Source organism: Bactrocera oleae, chromosome 2, assembly GCF_042242935.1.
Source record: "Bactrocera oleae isolate idBacOlea1 chromosome 2, idBacOlea1, whole genome shotgun sequence".
NCBI lineage: Eukaryota > Metazoa > Arthropoda > Insecta > Diptera > Tephritidae > Bactrocera > Bactrocera oleae.
Genome location: NC_091536.1, coordinates 726,975 through 749,938, shown reverse-complemented (window position 1 = coordinate 749,938; position 22,964 = coordinate 726,975). Strand labels below are relative to the sequence as shown.

Here is a 22,964-nt window from a genome sequence, read left to right as displayed (position 1 = left end):
AACCTTTCGGTTGAGTTTATGTTAGATACATATATCTTACTTGCAGATGATTTTAATATAATTTTCGCAGACTGGAAGTAAGAAAAAAAAATTTTTTGCTAACACCTGATAGTATTTCCCTGGATTTGATACTTGCACGTTGCAAGATGTCATATTCTTAGTCACACCCAAGTTTAGTCCTTCCTTACTTGTTCTATTTAAAATATTGTCAGTAAAAGGTAAGTGAATATATAATAACAATTAGTAAGATTTTCTTATAAAATCTGTGTTTTTTTATATTATTTTTACTCATTTCGTTTTTTTTGCATATATGCAACACCGCGCGTCTTAGTTAATTGTTTTTTAGTTTTATTTTCAACTACGAAAGTTTCTTGTTCAGAGCCACAATAAGCCGTGCCAATCATAATTTGACGACCAGGGATCTGAAAAGAATACTAGAAAAATGGGCAGATAGTGAGGATGACCTTGATTTTTCTGATGGCGATGATATAGCTAATTCGACACATAACATAATTTACGACTAGATTTGGAAAATAATGTTGCTAATACTACCACTCTAGCAGCCAATGCTGACACCTTTGCTTCTGCAACAGACCCAAACCTGACCTTTACTGTGCCTAGTAAAACAAAGTCGAGTACCGAGGACCAATATCACATGAAAATCCAAACATTTGAGCTTGAATACGAACTTGAACTACGTTTTCGTGGATCTAATAAGTTACCGCCTGAGATAATTTGCTTGAATACCCCATTTGAGCTATTTTCGTATTGGTTTACTGAAGATATTATCAATCTTATCAGGGACCAGACTAATTTATACTCTGTGCAGGGAGATGCGAATAAGCCCGTAAATGTAACTGCCCAAGAAATACGGCAGATTCGATAGGAGATAATAAAATCGTCACTCTAGCATGAAACTTTGCCGAAGAGCAGTCAACATCTGCAGTACGAAAGTGGTATATCGGCAAAACAATATGTATCTATTGAACGTCCATATGTCTTAGCATTTGGGGAGTGTCGACCATTTAGACTACTACAAAATTAAACTACGTAGGAAGCAATAGTATACAATATACGAGAATTTTTTACTATTTCATAGGCGTTGGTATGTGTAACTCTTTGTTTTTGTACTGGATAATAATATCAGAGAGTCAGACTTTTGAAGCGCGCAAGTAGTTTTGAACGTCTCATTGAATATAAAATGAAGAAATGCCAGATTCAGATGGATAAAGGAATTCGGTGCAAATTTCCGGGTTTTTGTAAAAAACTAAATGGATAATTAAATAAAAGTATTAATGTTTTCGTTATTAATAGTATTTTTACTGTCTAGTAAGAATCAAGTTAACAAAATTAAAAATTTGGATCCGTAAAGGGTTAATAACGAAATACAAATATAACTACAAATTAGCTAAAAAAGTATGAACTGATAATTTACTTGTTAGCAATTGATATAATTTGCATCAGAGATGTTATGAAATAGTTTTGCATTTAAAAACTTATTTTTGTCTTCAAAATTATTTAAATTTATAAAATTTTTAAATTTTTCACAAATATATACATAGCAACTCTAATTGTCTGATGACATTTGAAAGAATTCCATATTTAAATAAATCAAATCCGTTATACAATATAGTGGTGTTGCCAAAAATTGATAAAATCAGTTTAATACTACCCTCAACTTCCATATACTACTTATAATGGTTTTCATTATTCTGTATGCCAAATATGTCGGTCAGTGAGTATTACTATTGTTTTTTTTATATATAAAATTGCTTCAAAATATGTTCTCTACTGATGTGTATGTACTTGTATAGCTGAGCAATGTCAAAATTAATATCTTTCCCTATCCCCAATATATATGTATATGATTTCCGTCTTTCCACCTGACTTTAAACCGTTCCGGTTGATCAAAATGTCATATTTTAACGAAATTATGTGGATAGTTTTTTTTTTAATTATGTGGTTTGACGCTGAATTTGAATGAAATTGGTATACACCTTGGTCTAAACCTCACACCTTCATATAATGAATTCTGGTTATCCGGTTGACGTTTTCCGTATACAGATGTAAACTAAATTAGTACATACCTCTCTGTCGAAATTGATGTCGGTAAGCTCCTCGGGCTGTGTTGCATGACCCCGAGTTAATGAGTCGAAATTGTCACCGACTTCAATAATGGCTGGCCGATTCATCCAATCGCTTAAACGTAGTGATCCCAATACTGATCGCAATTCAGAAACCAAACTAAAATTGATGTTTTTGATACGAGTATATACACATACACCATACAATTTTTACTTACTCGAGACGACCTTCTATTTGTGAATGGAAATATCTAAAAGCTGCAGTCGCGTGTTCATTCAGGACTGATGGATCAATTGCGCTGTCAAAGTCGTTAATGAAATTGTTGGATGAGGTTTTGTAAATGAGTCTATTTTTTAACATATTTTCGGATCCAAGGAATATGGGCAACCACTCATAGTAACTTATATGTTGGTATTGGGCAATATTTATTTTGCGAGCCTCTTGGAATAGTGTGCGATCGTTGTAATGCGGATTAAGTTTAGCCAGTGCATCGGCAATGCGATTGTGTTCTCTGAGTAAAATAGTGTGTAAAATTGCTAAACCGGGATTTTGATTTACACGAATGTCGCCAGCTTGATAACAGACCTCACCAGGTGGAGCAGCATCACAATCGCTAGAAGCATTACGCGAAGGGGGTAGGTATTCTGCACCATTCCTTTGATCAACTAACATGCGACCGCCCTGAAAAGCCCGTATCTCACTATTTTGTTGAATAGAATTTCCATAAATTAATGAGAGATCAGCGTATGATGTTACAGCAGTCAACTGTTCTGCTGGGCCTTGTTCATAAAGACATTTAATGTCACGATCTGTCAGAGTTCTCACGAAGTCCAGACACTCGGTTCCCACTTGAGAGTATGCGGGATCATTGGGTGGCACAATTATGGGATAGCATGTTAAGGGAGCTTCATTCGATGCTATTAGACGACCATCGTCAGTACAGCAACGAGTTGGATGTTTTCCTGTAGGAAAACAGAACAATGTCAAAAAAGTAGTAGAAAGAAAATTGTTCCTTGACAAGGACAACAATGCTTACTGGCTTGCGTTCCTCCTGCCTGCATACTCATATCGTGTGTCATTATCTGACCCCATTGCATATTGACTAAAGTAAATTGCGGATCTGGAACGTCTATCTCACCGAAGACAACAAGTGAAATAAGTCTAGCATTTGGCAGATTTTCCCCAAGTACTGAGCGCGTTGGCGATGAAATTCCATCTCCGTATTTCGGTGCTAGAAGGCGTCCATACCTAAAATATTGTACCAATTAATTATTTGCTTTGTAGGTACACAGGGTTTTCCAATTAGAGTGATATGATTTAAAAAAAAAAAACACAATAGTTGTTAAGGAAATTCAAATAGTTTTTATTAAATGTGAAGTACAATCGATACATTAAGGTTCTGAATATGACATCATTCAAATCGCCTCCACGACTTCTTTTGCAGAAACGTATTCGATGAACCCAATTTTCGAGTACTTTTCAACATAAGTATTTTTATTTTATCAATAGCACATTCAATATTGAATTCTAAAGATTGAAGAGAATCTGGTTTATTGCTAAAGACAAATGACTTCAAACAACCCCGCAAGAAGTAGGTGTTAAATCAATACTTCTTGAAATTATCGAATCTCCAAGCTTTTCTCGCAATAATTCGGTTATTACACGAGAACGATTATTTTGATAATAAAATTTAATAATTTGAAAACATTGTTCTTACGTATATCTTTCCATGATAAAATTGTAGACATTACTGAATACAATGAAAAAAAAATTACAGATCATCCCGTATTAAAAATGGCCGAAACGACACTTAGAAATCATATCATCCCTATTGGTAAACCCGATACATCTAAACAAGAGGAGTAATATTGTTTGGTTTATCGTGTACACCCAACAATAAAACGTTATTTACACTAAAACTTACTGGAAAGGAATTCAAAATACCTAGGAAAAATCTTAACTTTTTCGAAAGGCAGGCATTTAACCTTTATGTTAGTAACCGGGTACCCGGGTACCCACCGCGGTGTATTTGTGTGAACAGCTTAAAAAAATTCAATATTTCATTTTAAGCTCTCAAATCGTCGTTTTTTAAGGAAAAAAAACAATGTTTGTAAAAAATACAAAAAATTTTCTTAAGCAAATTCAATTAGAGTCAATACTTCCTGTATAAAGATATATTTTTGGGTCAAAAAGAAACTATGAATACTGGATTTATTTAAAACAAAATATTTCTATGCTGGGCTTTTGAAATTTGCTTCTATTACAAACAACTAGTAAATAAACAAACATAGATATTACAATACATTTTCAAAATCGGTAATATCAAGTAAGAAACATAAAAAGTACGTATGTACATACATATATTAAGGATTGAAGATTTTATAGACTTTTAAAAATGGGTCCGTCTTTTTACCAGAAAGTATAATAATGTGTAATCGAGCATGTAATAGATTTGTTTAAGGCGGTTCATCTTTCTACCAGATGGAAATATATACATACATCTAGTCTTGGCTAGGCATATTTCTTATGACTATTTTGTTGTATCGGCTTACGGTGATCAGGCTAGGTAGGATCTGTAGAATCTTGAATAACCAAAATGTCCCAAGAGCGATTAAGTGGATTTCAAATTATAAAAATACTATATTTAACATAAGCTTTTTAGAAATAACATGCAACATCTTTATAATGACTTAGTTACATTACAAAAAAATGTTATTTAATTCGTACCGGCTGGTTTAAGATTCAGAGTCTCCCTTAACTACAGTTCAATAGTTCATACTTGTACATTCAATACGCTCAAAAAATAATGTTTTCGTATTCCAAAGGTCTGGTGACTGCGATGGCCAATCTAAAGTAACAATATGGTTTTCTTGTTTCCATTGGTTACAGAGTCTGCTCCTATGTTTCGGATCATCGGCTTCTTGTAGCATTCAACTATGATTTTTTTTTACGGTCAGATCACCTCTTCACACCATGTACAACTCGTAATTAAATACTTTGTAGTTCAATTTTTTATTTGGGACTTTTAGGATCCTTCGTTAGAAAGGCCGCTTCAAAACGTTTCTTATACTGAGCACTCATTTTTCTTATTTCAGCGCACAACGTGACACATTAAGGAGATCGAAAAAACTGACCTAATTGTAAGTCAGTGATCGTGTTTATGAAAATGACTATCTTTTCCTAGGTAGCGAAAAAATGGCAAACGTGGATGTAATGAAATAAAAATATAACATACTAGTTGCCATGATATAGGATTATGCCTTTTGAATATATGTATATGAAAAAATATGAGTCTTTGTTCATAGTGGTCAGTGGTCTCTAAAATGTTGTTCTGCGCTCTCTTGTTGTCCACTATCGTTACATGGTCAAGCCATATAAGTCGCTGTGCTATGATAAAGCTTATACAATTTTCATTTTTCTATTAGGTATATGGGGACTAAGGGAATTATTGATGCGATTCAATTCAATTTTAACGCACAGGCATACTAATATCAGAAAAGGATTATCTCCGAATTTCTATAATATATCTCACATAGTGAGCGATATTTTCGATAAAACGTTCTCAATATTAAGTGGGGTCCACATATTCGGTACCTATGAGCTTGAATAGTTTAGTTTCCATTTGGACAATTTTTGATTTCGAGGTGAAATACTTCAAGAGCACTATTCGTGCACAGTTTTTCGAGTTACATTCATTGTTTGATTTGTACTGTGACATAAACATATCAGAATTATGTTACCTACTTAATTTGGTTAAAATTGGTCGGGTAGATCCCGAGAGATGGGTTTTCGCCTAAATGTGGACAGTGCCACGGCAAAATTCCAATTTTGACAGCTGTTTTAATAAAGCCTTCTTGTATCATGTCGGGTGTAGGTTTTTATGTATTTGACGTATTTATTAATAGATTTATCGCACTTTAAGTAGTTTTTAAAAAAAACAGTTATATATGTACATTAAACCTATTAGAGGGCGGGGCCGTGCCCACTTTTACAAAAAAATTTAAACGGCAGATGCCCCTCCCTAATGCGATTCGTTATGCCAAATAACAGCTTTATACCTTATTGTGGAGCTTGTTATGGCTATTTATAGGTTTTACGATTACGCCCATTTACAATACCAACCGTCTTACGGTGCGAGAAACATATGTACCATGTTTCATTAAGGTATCTCAACTTTTTTTTTAAGTTTTAGTTGATACAAACAACCGTTAGGAGAACAAAACAATTTTACTCTCTAACGACATATTGCAAGAGTATAAAAAAATTACTTTTATGCGACCATTTTCTTTCCAGCAATAGTCTTTTGTTGTAAACTATCATTATGACGGTAATTTCTGTGAAACGAGAACCAAAAAAGTAACGGTAAAAATTTGTCAAAATTTCAAATTCTCATTGAATAGTTGACTTTGTTGCTTAAAACTAGCCTTAGTATATAATAAATTAATCCTTCAACAAAAATGCTATCCACCTTGAATTAGCAACTCCCAACGGGGGATTATCCAGATGATTACAGGATCCATCCATGGTTCTATAGGCAGAATTTTCGCAAGTAGGGGGAGCCATTGCACATATTGCTACACCACCCGTAGGAAAATGCGCGCCATAAGCGGGATTGAACTGAGCAAATGGGTTCGTTGGTGCGGAGGACGTTGTGCTAAAACAGAAAAACAAATATTTTTTATTCATAATCTAGAATATTGAAAGAAAAGAGTTTTGGTTGTTGTTTTTTTTTGAGTACGTTATCCAACTATTCAACTCATTTCGATTAAATATTTTTGAATTTAGACAAAGCTTATAGGTATAACAAAAGCTTGACTTATCTCCTTCATATTCGAGATATAAATTAGCAATGACAAATTACTTGCTAATTTGCTCCATATACATACATATACATATATACTATACATACATACCCTTGTATTCCATTTGAAAGGAGTATTGGTGGGGGAGGCGGACTTCGATAGCGTGGCGCGTTTCCTTGATGAAATCCAAACGCTTGTTGGATTGGTTGCTCATTGTGAGCAACATGAAATGCTGAACTGGAAACTTTAGTTAATCCATGAATTAAGCATCTTGTTACTAATATAATAAAGATGTGTATGTTGGTTTTAGAAATCATCTGCAATGAGAATAACAAAACATATACTCGTGACAGCTGAAGGGAATTAAATTTGTTAGTGTTATAGTATTTTCTCACATTGATTTTACAAGTCTGGTTACGACTTCTATGCAATTATTTATTCATTTAGATCTATATCTGATTTTAAGAAATATTGTCAAGAAAACTGCACAGATCAAATATGTGTGCTTTTTGGCATTATGTCACCCGTATATCACATAATTGGATAAGTGGGGAAGCCGAAGATATTTAACATTAAATTGGTATTTTTTTCCGAAAATAAGCTTAAACAATTTTTCTTGCAAAATTTCACTTTTTGATAAATATTAGATCGAAAATAGAAACATATATTAACTACTTAATAGATGTCAAACATATTAGAGAATATTTGTGTATATAACGTTTATTTTCTGGATTTACTAATTTACATATGAACATGCTTTGAAGTTATTGTTATTTAATAATACAATTTAACATGGTTTGCTTACCTAATTTTATCAAATTTTGTACACATCAAAATAATCACGAAAATTTATAAAATGTTGTAAATTATTTTTAATAGATTGAACATAACGATAGATTCATGCCACTCATAATACAGTAGTAAATTATATAACTAACCTTCTGCTTATGCTTAGCTAAATTTACTTACTCCTCATTGCTTCATAATCGTGATAGTTTCAACTACGAATGAGTTAATCCTATAGAATGATAGTCTATTTTAAGACAAGAATGCTTGGCGATCATTTTAAGCAATATTAATCTGCTAGGCCTATTTATTTTTTACTTATTATTATAAGTATGTACTTATAAAATATTTCAATTTGTAATTAATCGTTTAAATTAAAAAAAATATTTAGAAAATTTTAACATTGTTATTATGCATTTACAGGTGATACCTATTGGCATTAGCGTGTGACAAATATACTACAAATGTATGTCACGACTTGTGTTGAAGAGAGTGGTTCAAGAATACGGCATTCGTGCAATTGGCGTCTGGGAACAAACATCAAACAAGTTTTGTAAATAAATAAAAAAATGTATTCATGATTTGTGGGAATAAACGAAAGATCATATCATGCACACCTTGTACCTTTTAATGTGGGTATTTGGTAAATATATATACGAGTGTGTGTATATATATGTATGTGTGTGTTTTGCACATATATTTGTTTATTATTCCACACACATACATACATATATAGAGTTTAATATCAATTCATTGAATAGCAAATTGTAAGTATATATACACTCAACATCAAATTTGACCCGGACTGGTTCACATTAACTGTGTGCGCAAGCCGAATCGATACATATTTTTCTCCTAGTTTCTTTTTTAATTTTTTTATATGCAGCTGTTTGTTTACGAGCGAACAGTTGTCTACGAAAGATAGTCTGCCGAGTTTTCTGCACGAAAATCAAGTTCTGAGCAATGTTTTATGTACATATATTGTATATGTATCTACGTATTCAAATGTACAAGTGAAATATGTGCAAACATGTATAATCATGTACAAATATATGTAAAATTGCACCGTGCACTTAATATTATAGAAATTAAAATATATGTCCAGGTTGGTTGAAAAGTTTCTGGTCTCACCAAGAAATAGCACTACTAGCTCCAAATTGTTTTTCTCAAGTTGGTATATCCTGTTGAATTTTGGGCGGGTGTATTTAAACATGGCCGTCCTAGGCTTGAAGACGATCCACGTGAAGGACGACCAAAAACCGGAACCACACCAGAAATAATTGATCAAGTTCATAATATTGACTTAAATACCTCGGATACAAAACAAAATGTAGTAAAAATTTAGTGAGTCTGTGAACTATAAGTTAATAAGATACCAAATATGATTACAATTCATTCACGGTTGCGTTCAGATTAAATTTTTACGACAAAGTTTTTATAAATATAAAGTTTTGCAACACTTAAAAGTATTTCCTCGAATACGTATACTTCTATTTTGCACTCTCAGAATTTGTATGTATATCTAAAATCTCTTCGTAGTAAAATTTTTATTTCCGAATCAAAGAATACAATATTTTAAGTGTATAATATACAGTATGGCAAATAGTGCCGCACATGTTAACAATTCAACAAAAACTTGAGCGATAACGAATTTCTCAGCATAATTTGGAGCGTTTTAAGTAGAATAAAATCGATTTCTTGCGTCGTTTTATAACAATGTATGAGACTTGGGTCTACCATAATGATCGTAAATTGAAAGAAGAACGTTTACAGTAGACTGAAGCTGGTTGTTCAGCTTCAAAGCAGGTGAAGTCAGAACGATCAGCAAAAAAGGTTATCATCAGGTATCAATTTTTTGGGATGCAAAAGGAATTTTGTTGATTGATTATCTGCAGAAAAGTAAGACTATCAACTCTGAATATTATTGCAGCCTTTTGGATCAGCTGGATGAAAAAATTCGTGAGAAAAGACCTGGTTTGCAGCACAAGACATGATTTTCCATCAAGACAATGCACCTATTCACAAAGGTGTTTTAAAAATGACAAAACTCAACGAATTAGTGTACGAATTGCATCCACCGCATTCATCAGATTCGCCTCCCAGGGACTACTACCTCTTCAAAAACCTGAAACAATTCCTTCGTGGAAAGCGTTTTTCATCGAATGAAGAAGTTATTACAGCCGTAGAAGGGTATTTTGCAGAGCTTCCGGAAAATCATTACAGGAATGGCATAAATTATTGGAGGATCATTGGAATAAGTGTATTGAAGTTAAGGGAGATAATATTGAATAAAAAAATATATTTCGTAACAAAAACAGTATTTTTTCATTTCAAGCGCAGAAACTTTTCAAAAAACCTGTACACACCGTGAAACTCATAAGGCCTTTGGGCAAGAAAGCGATGAACGACCACACGTACATAAAAGTTTCGGATAGAATTGTCAATTAGGTTTTAACAAACTTTTAGAAATTTTAACAGAAAGAAATCGGTGATTTAATTATAATTTATTAAAAGTCTGGGTGACTTATTTTTTAATTTACAAGTATGTACACACATAAGAAGTAGTACCAAATATGTATGATAAATCAAATTATTATACACGTTAGTATTAAAAATACGTTTAATTATAATTTATTAAAAGTCTGGGTGACTTATTTTTTAATTTACAAGTATGTACACACATAAGAAGTAGTACCAAATATGTATGATAAATCAAATTATTATACACGTTAGTATTAAAAATACGTTTACTCTTTTTTGTGTTAATGAGTTGTTTGTTAAAAAGTTCTTTTATATAGTAAACTAGCTGACACTGCGAACTTCGTACCACCTGACAGCCGATTATTTAATCTTTTTTTTTTTAATATTATATTTATTCTGCAATTTGGGACGCCAGGTCAGCTGGTAAGATAAAAAAAAAGTTAATGAGTCAAAAATTACATTTTGTCAAAAAATAAAAATTATAAAACACCTACAATTATTTTAGTAGTCAATAAAAAATCACAATTAAAATTTCTCATTTTTTATTTTTACTTATTCTATGGTTGTTACTTGTAGGATTATATAATGTGCACATCATAGAGACGTTTACATTTCAAGTGACATTTTACCAACGACAATTTGTATGTGGCTAATTTCAAATATCAATATTTATACGATACTACCGCCACTCAATTGTTTTGCCTTTCAGGAACCTCTACACTAACACTTGAATTTTATAGTTTGGTATTAAAGGTGAAATTGACTTTTAAGTATTATTACGAACATTTTGTATAGGAGTATAGAAAATTGTTGTTTTTCAACTTTTTCAGGCAATTTTTTAAATTTTTCTCTGCTTCAAGGAATATTAAAAAAAAAAGAATTAGCGAAATCGGTTCAGGTCTTCTCAAGATTTGCGCTTTGCAACGCATTCTGTGCATTTATTTTTACATTATAGATTTTTTCGAATTTCATTAATTTCGGCACTCTCAACTACATTTTTTGACTGAATTCGGCACAATTAAAAATTATCAAATACCATCTCTGGTGGTCACTGTTCTTGCAGGGATGATTTGTAAAAGTGCACCTACGCACAAGTATGCAAATGTGTTGATATACAACTTACTTAAGTACGTTTGGCTGAAAATCTGTTCGAAATCCAACTTAATGACTTTTCCTTTCATTTTTATGTAATATCTTGAGTTAATATATTTGGTTTATTAAATTGTGCTTTTGCAAACTGGAGTGGTAATTAAAATTGTATTGCTTTAAAATTGTTGTTACTGTAGATGTAGGTAAGTAAACATTTGAGTACTTTCATATGCATGTCTGCATCGTAAGTGGTTGTCAACAAGTTTCTATGTGTGTACATACATATATTTCCATGCATAAATATATACATAGAAAATGTGTTCAACAACCTCTACCGTAATTCAGAAATGACACAATAAAAAAAGTTAACCTCGATATACTAGCAATCGGTGTTACAATCGCAATGAACCAACTAAAACTAGGTCTGCAGTTTTGCACAACACTCATAGCCCCATTAAACATTGCTTCGCTTTACCTCAAACGATGAATAAATCAATTTTAGAAAAAACTAAAATTGCATTGTAAATCAATTTAAACCAAAAAAAAAATTACAAACATTAATTTTAGATAACTGTGGTAATGCAACAAGTACATGTATGCTACGCTGCCAAATATTTAAGATGTATGTATATCATACATGTACGTACATAGTAGAGGTTTAATTAATTTTCGGTCCTAAAGTTTAGCTGGAGCATTTATCCAGAAAGAAAAAAATAAGTGAAGCCGTATGTAACATACATATATATTGTATATCGTTTTTTTATATTTTTTTTAATCAAAACAAACGGAAAGTTTAACTCAAATATTCAAACATAATAAAAACAGCTCACTCAAACACATTAGTAAATTAATTAATAAATTTATTAAATAAATTTTAGGGTTGGCAAAAATCCTCACATAAACCCTCCACGAGGGTGCCGACTGGTAATGGATACCACAGTTTCACGACGTAGGCAGAGACGAGCTGGCAGCAGTTGACCCCTGTTGTAGTAGTGAGGTATCTTACTAAGGTCAGGTAATTCTACCTGGGCGTTCGCAGCTCTTCAATAGTACAGCAACCAGATAGGAAGTATTACTATGATTGGAGGTGCATTAAGGACTGAATCAAGGTGTTATGAGACCAGTGCCGAGGATCAACCTGGCGGAGCTATTAAATTGCCCAGTCTCGAACGGAGCTTACGGATATCTGGTGCCTTTCGTAACTAGTGGGGGCTATGCGCAAGCGGAGTTATTGGGGATACTTGAGAGTTCAAGTTATGAACCGGAATCCGTAGAACCGTTGGGGAAAAGCGGAAAGGGGAAGAGAATAGCAATTCATACCAAATGTATCCCAATCATCCAGAACCAATGCAAAGAAACCAAATACAAATTAGGAGTAACAGGTATAATTGGCAGACCAATTATCAAACAACAAGTATACCAAAGAGATTAATTGAAAGTGCACAAATAAGCATACAACCTCAACCGAAGATACAAAGATCTACAATATTGAAGATAACCAGTTTTTAGGGTAAACTCCGATTTGCTCTATGTTATTATAAAATCAGTGCAACAATCGGAATGCCAAATAGAAAATTGATTTACGGGAATAGTAAAATAGAAAAAATTTATTTTCTCAAAGGATTTAATAATTTTAAGCCCCTTAGGACAAGAAAAAAAAGCAATGAAATAACAACTATAAACGTTCCATTGATAAGATAGAATGTTATTCAACTAATAAATAAATCCCATGAAAACGTAAACATGAAGTTAGCTTTCAGAACAGAGATTAAAGCGGAAATTAGAACTGAAAATGATAAACCTATACAATATAAATATTCTTTATCTTCAAATAATTTTGATAACAAGGAAATCGTTAACAATAGATTTAAAGTCTGCATTTCATCAGATATTAATGGAAGAAAAAGACATAGAACATAGCAATAATAGAAAATACGAATATCTAAGATAGCCATTTGGACCTAAAAATGCTCCAAGTATATTTCAGAGAGCACTGAATATTTTATAATATATGAATGGGGAAATTTTGTCACGTACTTATATATTGACATCAAAATAGTATATTAAAAAACATTAAAAGAATATATATTTCATTTGAAATATATAGTACAAACATTCGAAAAGGGTCACATTAAAAAGAAGTTGAATTTTTACGCTACGTTGTATCCCATAAAGTTATAAAGTAGAAACGTAAAGTTAAGTAGTAACAGATCCAAAAAAAATTACAAACGATAAAAAAACTTCCTATACCCAAAAACGTTACGATAACTTAGAGAAATTTTAGGTTTAACGGGATACTATAGAAAATATTGCAACAATAGCTAAACCAATAACAAAACACTTAAAGGGAGAAAATGGTAAAATATCCCAGTATATATCCAAGGAATCAAGTATTAATGTTTATTAAGATGGAATGCTGCCTGTGAAATTTTAAAGCAAGCGTTGCAAGAACAATTCGAATTAATACAACCCGATTTTGAGAAAAAATTAATTTTAACTACTGATGCGTCTAATGTAGCTGTAGGTGCAGTTTTATACCAAGAAGGAAAACCAATATTTCAATAACATCATAAAATATTACATCATTATCTACCAAATAAGCTGTGAAATCAGCATTAGCATTTGCAATGTCCGAAAAAAAGTGTAAAAATTTAAAGATGGAAAGCTTTTATCAAGGAGTGTTTTCCAAAAATAATTTATAAACCGGGAACAACAAATGTAGTTGCTCATGAAGATGATTAATAAGGCAATTAAACAATTTAACTAGTTCAGATGAGACTCAAGTGATTCCCTAATAGAAACTCAACATGCAGAAAGTAGCGATAAGTATCAAATTCGCGAAACAAAAAAGCCTTTGAATAATTTTAAGTAACAGATAATAGTTGATAATGGGGCAAAAATTACTTTCTCAGAGACGATTTTCTATTTCTATTTGCTTTAGTAAAATTTTTATGTACTAATATGTTCCCAAATGATATTACCAATAAAGAAGATTAAGGAGAATTTGGCACAAATCAGGCAGCAATATTAATGGCCTTTAATGTTAAAAATGTTAAGCAAAATGCGTATGTAATAGTAGTGCATATGAAAGACATCCGAAACTAATTGAAATAGGAGAAGTACCAAAAAATACCAGAAAGCTAAAATTCCTTACTTGTATATATTCCTACTCCAAATTTCTAATATTAAAATATTGTATATTGAGGACAAATCAAATTTAGAAAAAAAATTTTGGAACTGTTACAAACATTTCCAGATGTTAAAAGTATAGGTATAGATAATGAACCAGGCTTAAGTATGATACAGTTTAAGTCTTTAATGGAGAGGTTAAACATACAAATTTAATATTGTGCACCACGACACAGTATTAGTAATGATCAAAGAGAATGAGTTCATTCAACACTAATTAAAATTTCTAAATGTTTTAAGAAAAACACATCTTAATAAGTAATTTTGGATCAATTATTAGGGCGGTTCAACATAATAATAAAACTATAACGGTAACAGGTAAAAGGAAAAGGATGCTCAGGAAAGGATGTTACAATATCACAACAAGAAATAGTTTAAAAAAGTTATAATAAAGGAGAAATAATATATGGCGAAAGGAACAACTCAAATCCTGAATATTAAAAACTAATATTATTAGAAGATTTATGAATAAGGATAAAATACAAAATAAAAACAGAAACAGAATAGTTCATAAAAACAATATTAAAGTTTAATAATATTACTTTAATATGCAAAATGAAAAAATTCATTCAACTTTTATTGATATTTTTTCATATCGTTATCACATCGGACATTATAATACAATATAAAAAGACTTTCATCAAAAAAAATTAGAAGATAATGAAAACGAATGTATCGCATACAATACTAAAAATTATTTAATAGTTATACTTGTATATATAAAATACTTGTATATATAATTGCTAATAAATTATTTAAAGCAATAGCAACAGCACAAAACGTTGGAAAGTTGTTAATTGAAAATGAAATAATAATATGTAACAATAAATTCTATCCCATTGAATTTTTTAAAAATAATTAAACAATGCTTTTTGCATGATCTACAAAAATATTAACAATTAGACAATAATAACCGAGCGTTAGGAAAGTAATGTTGGTATGCTTAGAAAAAACTTTGGACCATAGTGGTACATAAAAAATGGGGTCTGTCTTTGAAAACAGTTTTAGATTGTGTTTATTTATTTGGAAAAGTTATGTATGATAATAAAGAAATCAGTTTTGGTTCAGATTGATGTTCCAGTCGTGCACAATCGACAGCGTAAGCATAACGCTGTGAATTTAGAGGATTCGGCTGGAGCCTCTACTTTTTAGGCTTATGAGGAGACATACTGCATAGGGAAGACATGGTTACTGCCAAACAATACCCTTCTAAATTGGATTGTCAACAACTCGTTTTTTTCAGCTTTCATATCTCAATATAAACTTTGTTTTTTAGATTCCAAGGTTAACATATTAATCAAGTTGATGATTTCACATAAAGATATAAATTGAACTAACTGGTATACACCATTTCACTCATGCAATCAGTGGCAGCCTAAGCCATAAACACGTAATATCTATTTCCTAAAATATATTTCTATTGCTCACAGGCTACGTTTGGATCAAAAGTGTTAATGATGCGAATTGCGGGTATATTCGCATTGTAAATTTAAGTTTACGTTTCATTTCGTTCACGAAAAAACGCACATGTTTAATATTAAAGATAAAATGGCATACTATTTTCTTGGCTCAAATACCTTAACAGCATGTTCCCACCAAAAATTTGAAGTGGTTAGGATACATTTAATCTATTCACTAATCTAGACTGTCTTCACTGCCGTTGGAGATTTATAAAAAGCTGTTTTTGACTAGCCAATCGAAACTGTGTCATTTTTCTCGCCACAACTCTATTGAATTGGTTTCGGCAGCCTCAATCCAATTTACTCTCCTATTTTCTGCGCTAAATCAGAGTCGCACAGGGGAGATTTCGAGTATGTTTGAAATTTCCTCGGTGACGAGATTGAAAAGTGTCATTTTTGTATGGCGAAACCTTGCTAAATCTAGCAGATTAATGAGATAATCTACTTAACAGTCTAAATCTCGTCATGAAGTATCGGTCGTTACAAAATATATGCCAACCTACTGTATGACAACTTGACATGAACAAACGAAATGCCAGGACCGTACAATATTTTGCGTACTGATTAATATAGAGTGCAAAGAACCATTGTGAATAATTCCCATATTTTTAAAAATATTAAATTTTGTATATAAAACAAATTTTTAGTAAAAACCGCACAATTTTTAATGTTTTTTTATACTCTGTTCGGTCGTATGGCGAATCTACAAAATGTGCTAAGCGTTCAATATACATCGTGTGATCTACAATCCGCTTTCCGGATTTCAAAAGATTAAATGAGGATATGGATCGCAATCCATCAATATTGCATATTAAACGTTCAATAAATATTGCGATCAATACATCTCTCTCATCTCGTTTTCTAGGATGGTGTTCACTTCCTTAGCCGTCCTTATCTTATTGGAGTTAATTTCATCCGTTTTCCGGATACCCAGATTCAGGTACATTTCTTGACTTAAAGGTGATTCGAGATTCCATTCTCGATCAGAATCTAATTCCATTTGAACACCGAATCTCGTTATCCACTTGTTGATGAATACGTCCACTACTGGTTCAGCCTCTTGATTAGGAATTTTGTATACTTCTGGACAGTCAAACTGAAATAGTCCTTGACTATCAACATATACTTTTTTCCCAATTTAACAACAACCAAAAGTAGTCGGGAGTTTTGCCCATCTTCGCTTTTCCATACTCGATGCAAGTATCCACACATCAACATTAAACTGTTCCGCTCTGCCCAATTATCCTGCTCTTCCACCTGTACTGGTATACTTCCTTCTCTCCCGACAATGAGGACCCATATACTGGTATATACTTGTACGGGCTTACAAGCTTCTTGTTCTTCTGACAGTGAGGACATCTGGGCTGGTATACACGTTTCCTGCTCTCCCGACTGCTTTTCCACATTAATATGTGAGCCCCGCTCGCCTCCAATTGTGCTGAACTACGCGCCCCAATCGTATCCAACTGCGAGTACAGTTGGGAATGTTGTGCCATCAATTGTGATGACATCTCTACTATTCGTAAAGTTATCTGCGATATACCCTGCAAACAACTGTGCTGACAAGTGGTTCCAACGCGGCGCGGAAATAACGTCTGTTAAACATTGAGCCTCTTCCTTTTCTTATATCTTCGTTGTTTCTTCCTGTAATTACAATTAACGTTTTCTGCTTCAATGGCTCTTCGAACCGTAACTGTAAGTTGCCCTTTACTCCATTTGTAGCCAAATGACGTTGCTCCAGCTCTGTTTTCAGTTGTGAAATCTCCAGACTATTAAACTTAGCCATTTTCAAACAATTCTCTCTTTGGATATTTTTTTAACAATCTCCCTTCTGACAGCACTTTTAACGGACTTCTCGATAATTCATCTACCTTATATTTCACTCTTGAGTTCGTTCACTGGATTGTGAAACAAAAGTCCCAAATTAATCGCTATAGACGTATCTTAATTTCTATTTCAACAACTTAACATTATCTGAGCTTACAACTTCTTACTTATATTTTCATTCCTCTTAACACAACACTGTGACTGCTGCACAATCCGGCAGATCTTAGATAGTAGATCTTGAACAAAACCTCGCCATAAGAACATTCTGGCAACTACGAAATCGCTGTCTAGTTGCTTCCGGTAATTTATCGTCAATTCCATTTCGCTCTATCATCCGTGTTCGTCACAATTTTTTAACTTCGTATATATCGATACATTTCCATTGGGTTGTGTCGGTTCGTACAATTTTATGTGATACGATAAAATAAAAAGTATTGTGGCAACCACATCATTGTATAAGATGTATGTAGATTTATACAATGAACCACATGGAAATCGGATGTTAAATTCGGAGCACTCGCGTTGAAAGTGTGATTTTTGTATGGTAATTAGAGTGCAAAATTGTAGTAACCATGAATACGATCGGAATTTATGAGGGATACAAATCTCCACTAAGCACCCGTTATGCCAGTAAAGAAATGCAATTTTTGTTTAGTGACCAGCACAAATTTACAACTTGGAGACAATTATGGATTTGGTTAGCAAAGGCAGAGCAGGTATATAACAAATAAAAAAAAATCAAATGACAAATTTGTAAAAGCTTATTTTCTAGTCGCTAGGTCTGGATATTAATAATGAGCAAATAGCAGAAATGGAAGCACATATGAATAATATAGATTTTGCAGCTGCAGCCGCTGAAGAACGCCTTACAAGGCACGACGTAATGGCACATGTACATATTTTTGCAAAACAATGTCCTAAAGCGGCACCTATAATTCATTTAGGAGCTACATCGTGTTATGTTGGGGATAATACGGATCTTTTAATAATGCGGGACGCAATCGACATACTTCTGCCACGAATTGCGTTAATAATATGCTGTTTAAAAATTTTTGCATTAAAATACAAATCACAACCGACATTAGGATTCACACATTTGCAACCGGCCCAACTTACCACAGTTGGTAAGCGAGCTTGTCTTTGGATCCAAGATTTACTCATGGATGAAAGAGCATTACGTCGCTGTCGAGAGGATTTGCGTTGTCGTGGTGTTAAGGGTACAACGGGAACTCAAGCGTCTTTTCTACAACTTTTTAATGGAGACGGCGAAAAGGTTAAACAACTAGATTCGCTAGTATCCAAATTATCTGGGTTCGATAAATCCTATTCCGTTACTGGTCAAACTTATTCGAGGAAAGTTGATGTCGAAGTTATTGGTGCAATATCTAGTTTAGGCACGAGTATTCACAAAATATGTTCAGATTTACGTTTATTAGCTTCACGAAAAGAAGTAGAGGAACCGTTCGAAAGTACGCAGATTGGCTCATCAGCTATGCCTTACAAAAGAAATCCAATGAGATCAGAACGATGTTGTGCATTAGCAAGGCATTTGATTACATTATTTTCAAACGCTGCCAACACGCACGCTACACAATGGTTGGAACGAACACTTGATGATTCCGCTAATCGTCGATTAACGTTATCAGAAGCATTTTTAGCGGCAGATGCAACATTGTTAACATTGTTGAATATCTCGCAAGGACTTGTGGTTTATCCAAAAGTTATCGAACGGCATATTTCACAAGAATTACCCTTTATGTCTACAGAAAACATAATTATGGCCATGGTTAAAACAGGGGGTGATCGACAAGTATGCCATGAAAAAATACGAGTTTTATCACAAGAAGCGGCGGCGCAAGTTAAGCAACATGGGAAGGACAATGATTTAGTTGATCGTGTTCGCAAGGACCCTTATTTTAAGCCGATTCTTCACCAACTTGATGGAATACTTGATGCTCAAACTTTTACGGGACGTGCTAGTGCACAAGTGGACGATTTTGTAAATGAAGAAGTAGATCCTATTTTGGAAATTTATAAAGAATCATTGAAAACAATACAAAATGTTCAATTAAACATTTAATTGAGTTATAAAATGTCTTTTAAAAAGATTTCTATGAATTTATGGGAGGAGGGAAAAATATGAGTGTTTTTGTGATTTTTTTTTTTATCTGAGAAAGAAATCTTGGAATTAGTTTAAACCAACCTGCAAGGTTTATTTCTATTTTGAACTGCACTTTCAAATTTTTCGATGCCATTTCGGCCGGAAGTGGTGGAGTTAGGGAGTGGTGTCCATTAACGAGCGCTATAAGAATTGACTGCTGAAGGTCAGTTTTGATCTGAAATCATTAACCTTTTTTTTACGTTTTTACCCTTATTTCTAAGAATATGAACCAAACTCTGGCCAAAAGAGTTGAAAATTAAATGTTTTGGAGGTGTTTGAACAAAATGTTATATTTTATATTATTTCTTCTCACCTTTTTTTTACATAAAAAAATATATTTTACTTAATCATATCATTTTAGAGTTTGGTTCATATTTTTCGGACTTGAATAAAGGATATTCACACAAATTTTCAGACCGATTCGTCAACAATTTTCGAGCTAGGAATCCCGCAAGTGCAAAAAAGTCGTTTCGAGAAAAACACATTTGAAAACAAGTAAGGAAGGGCTAAGTTCGGATGTAAACGAACATTTTATACTCTCGCAAAGTCAAATGGTATATTTGTTTGAGATTTCTTTGTGGAATGACTGATATTTTCGGTAGAAGGTCAACTATAGGAACTGGGGTCCACATATTTAGTACTTAGGGGCTTAAACAGGTTTGGTTCGATTTAGACAATTTTTGGTCACAAGGTGGCATACTTTAAACGTATTATTCACGAAAAGTTTTACCCCGATATAATCACTGTTGCTTGATATGCATAGTGGAAAGTGAAAGAATCAGATGGAATTGAAAATGGTGTTATATAAGAAATAGGCGTGGTTGTAGTCCTATTTCGCCCATTTTCGCACTATGACATAAAAATATGAAAAGAACCTTATGAACCGAATTTGGTTAAAATCGGTTAAGCAGATCCCAAGATATGGGTTTTCACCTAAAAGTGGACGGTGCCACGCCCACTATCTAATTTTGAACGTGCTTGATTTATCGCGCTTTTCGTAGCTTTTAACAGTACCGTTATATGGGGAGCGGGCGGAGTTGCCACCCGATTTCACCCATTTGCACACTGTAGATAGAGGTGCTAAAACATTTGTTCTCAGTGAATTTTGTTACAATATTATAGCATTAGCGGTTGAGGAGATATGCACATTAAACTTATTAGGGGCGGGACCACGCCCACTTAAAAAAATTTTAACTGCAGATGCCCCTCCCTAATGTGATCTTGTGTACCAAATAACAGTCTTGTATCGTATTGCGGAGCTTAGTTATGGCAATTTATTTGTTTTTGATTAATGGCGTTTTGTGGGCGTGGCAGTGGTCCGACTACGCCTATCTGCAATACCAACCGTCTCACGGTACCAAGAAACATGTCTACCAAGTTTCATAAAGATATCTCAATTTTTACTCAAGTTAGAGCTTGCACGGACGGACAGACAGTCACCCGGATTTCAACTCGTCTCTTCATCCTGATCATTTATATATATAACCCTATATCTAACTCGATTAGTTTTAGGTGATACAAACAACCGTTAGGTGGACAAAACTATTATACTCTCTAGCAACAGGTTGCGAGAGTATAAAAAAAGCGCTTCGGCACTGAATCGACCGGTGTTTACCTTAGTGGAACTAATTGGAATTTCGTTTTGAAACTTAAGCAACATATTCTTGAGTAGTAAGAACCGAAGCTATAAGACCATTCACAAAAACAAAAAAGGTTTCCATACAAGAACTTGATTTAAATCGGTCGATTTGAATTACAGCTTTAGTGGTCTGATCTGAACATTTTTTTCGTAAATTGCAGTATGGCCTTAAATAATAATCCCTGCCAAGACATTTCTATACAAACACTTGATTCAGATTGTTTAGTTTGTATGACAGCTATATTCTCTAGTGATTTGATCTTTCTTCAGAGAATACAAAAAGTTTCCCATACAAGCACTTTATTCCGATTGTTCAGTTTGTATGGCAGCTATATGCTATAGTGGTGCGATATCAATAGTTCTGATATTCTTTGTTTGTTTTATTAGAATTATTAAATGAGCATATATTTTATTTTATTATTAATTAAATAGTTTTCATATTGTTTAAACAACTATACATATTATACTACCAATTATGTCATTAATACTTAAAAATTAAATTCCATAATCTTGGCATTGAAAAAGTAAACATGTCTAATCGTTATACATTCTATAAATACCTATGTTGTAAATTTATTATTCAACAGATTAGTTTTAAATAACATATTTATTTGTAAAAATCTTGACTTCTCAACGAATAATTCAATTCAGAAACATTACTATATCGCATTTCCTACAGGAAAAATTTTTAAATATTATTAAAATTTTTCTACACTAAAAAATTTAATAAGATCTTAAAGCCGTTAGAAATTTTAAAATAAAAAACTAACAGTTTTTGAGATATCCAACATGAAAAGGTGTTTGTTGTCCAATTCCGTCCGAACTAAGACTTCCCTATACATACATACATATGTACATTCATATATTTTAATCATTTTAGTGTTGTTATAAAAAATAAAAATTAACCTTCAGCTTCAAGAGTTGTATTTTCGTTTTGAAGCATATGCTAAACACAAATAATTTAAAAAAAACGAGCAGATCATTAAGCGAGAAATCTAATAGTTACAAGAATATGTAGAATTTAATCTATGTAAAATATTCGTGGAGAAAGAAAATACATATTTATTAAATAAAACTATATTAGTTATGCGAAAATCGTTAATTTATTATTATTTTAGAAGGTACATTCATCATTTAAGGCAACCTCTGCATATAATTATTGAAGACAGAAGAAATTATTTAAGTTTTAATATATTTACTAAATAAGGCCTATAACTTCATCTTTTGAGTTTTTGGAGAAATCGACATTTACAATTTACTATATTAAATCGTCGCATTTATTGCACAGTATTCAAGTGAATAACATAATTATACTTTTATAGCATGAAGTGTACAAACAGTATTTTTTCCACATGATCATGACGACTGCGCGAAGCCCAGGCCATCCCTCCACATATAAAAGTATCATGCTTGTTTATTAGCATCGTTTGTTGACTTGACGTGCC

The 22,964-nt window shown here is 32.8% G+C and overlaps 2 protein-coding genes across 2 annotated transcripts in view; one reads left to right on the top strand and one right to left on the bottom strand.

The window, feature by feature from the left end:
• The window catches only part of Pxd (Peroxidase), a 36,374-nt gene that overhangs the window by 3,493 nt on the left and 9,917 nt on the right, over positions 1 to 22,964 (bottom strand). The window contains exons 2-6 of the mRNA XM_014241636.3: positions 6,999 to 7,204; positions 6,554 to 6,739; positions 3,122 to 3,333; positions 2,303 to 3,047; positions 2,088 to 2,244 (exon numbers count right to left, since the gene is read on the bottom strand). Of these exons, the coding sequence (XP_014097111.1) occupies positions 2,088 to 2,244; positions 2,303 to 3,047; positions 3,122 to 3,333; positions 6,554 to 6,739; positions 6,999 to 7,204 (1,506 nt within the window). The remainder of the gene's footprint in view (positions 1 to 2,087; positions 2,245 to 2,302; positions 3,048 to 3,121; positions 3,334 to 6,553; positions 6,740 to 6,998; positions 7,205 to 22,964) is intronic.
• On the top strand, positions 18,166 to 19,825 carry Adsl (adenylosuccinate lyase). The gene is made up of 2 exons (XM_014241371.3): positions 18,166 to 18,435; positions 18,492 to 19,825. The coding sequence occupies exons 1-2, from the start codon at positions 18,292 to 18,294 to the stop codon at positions 19,797 to 19,799; spliced, it is 1,452 nt and encodes a 483-aa protein (XP_014096846.2). The 5' UTR covers positions 18,166 to 18,291; the 3' UTR covers positions 19,800 to 19,825.

Coding starts and splice junctions, on each gene's coding strand:
- Adsl (XM_014241371.3), top strand. CDS start 18,292: ATGAATACGATCGGAATTTATGAGGGATACAAATCTCCACTAAGCACC. Junction 18,436..18,491: donor GGTTAGCAAAGGCAGAGCAG/GTATATAACAAA, acceptor CTTATTTTCTAG/TCGCTAGGTCTGGATATTAA.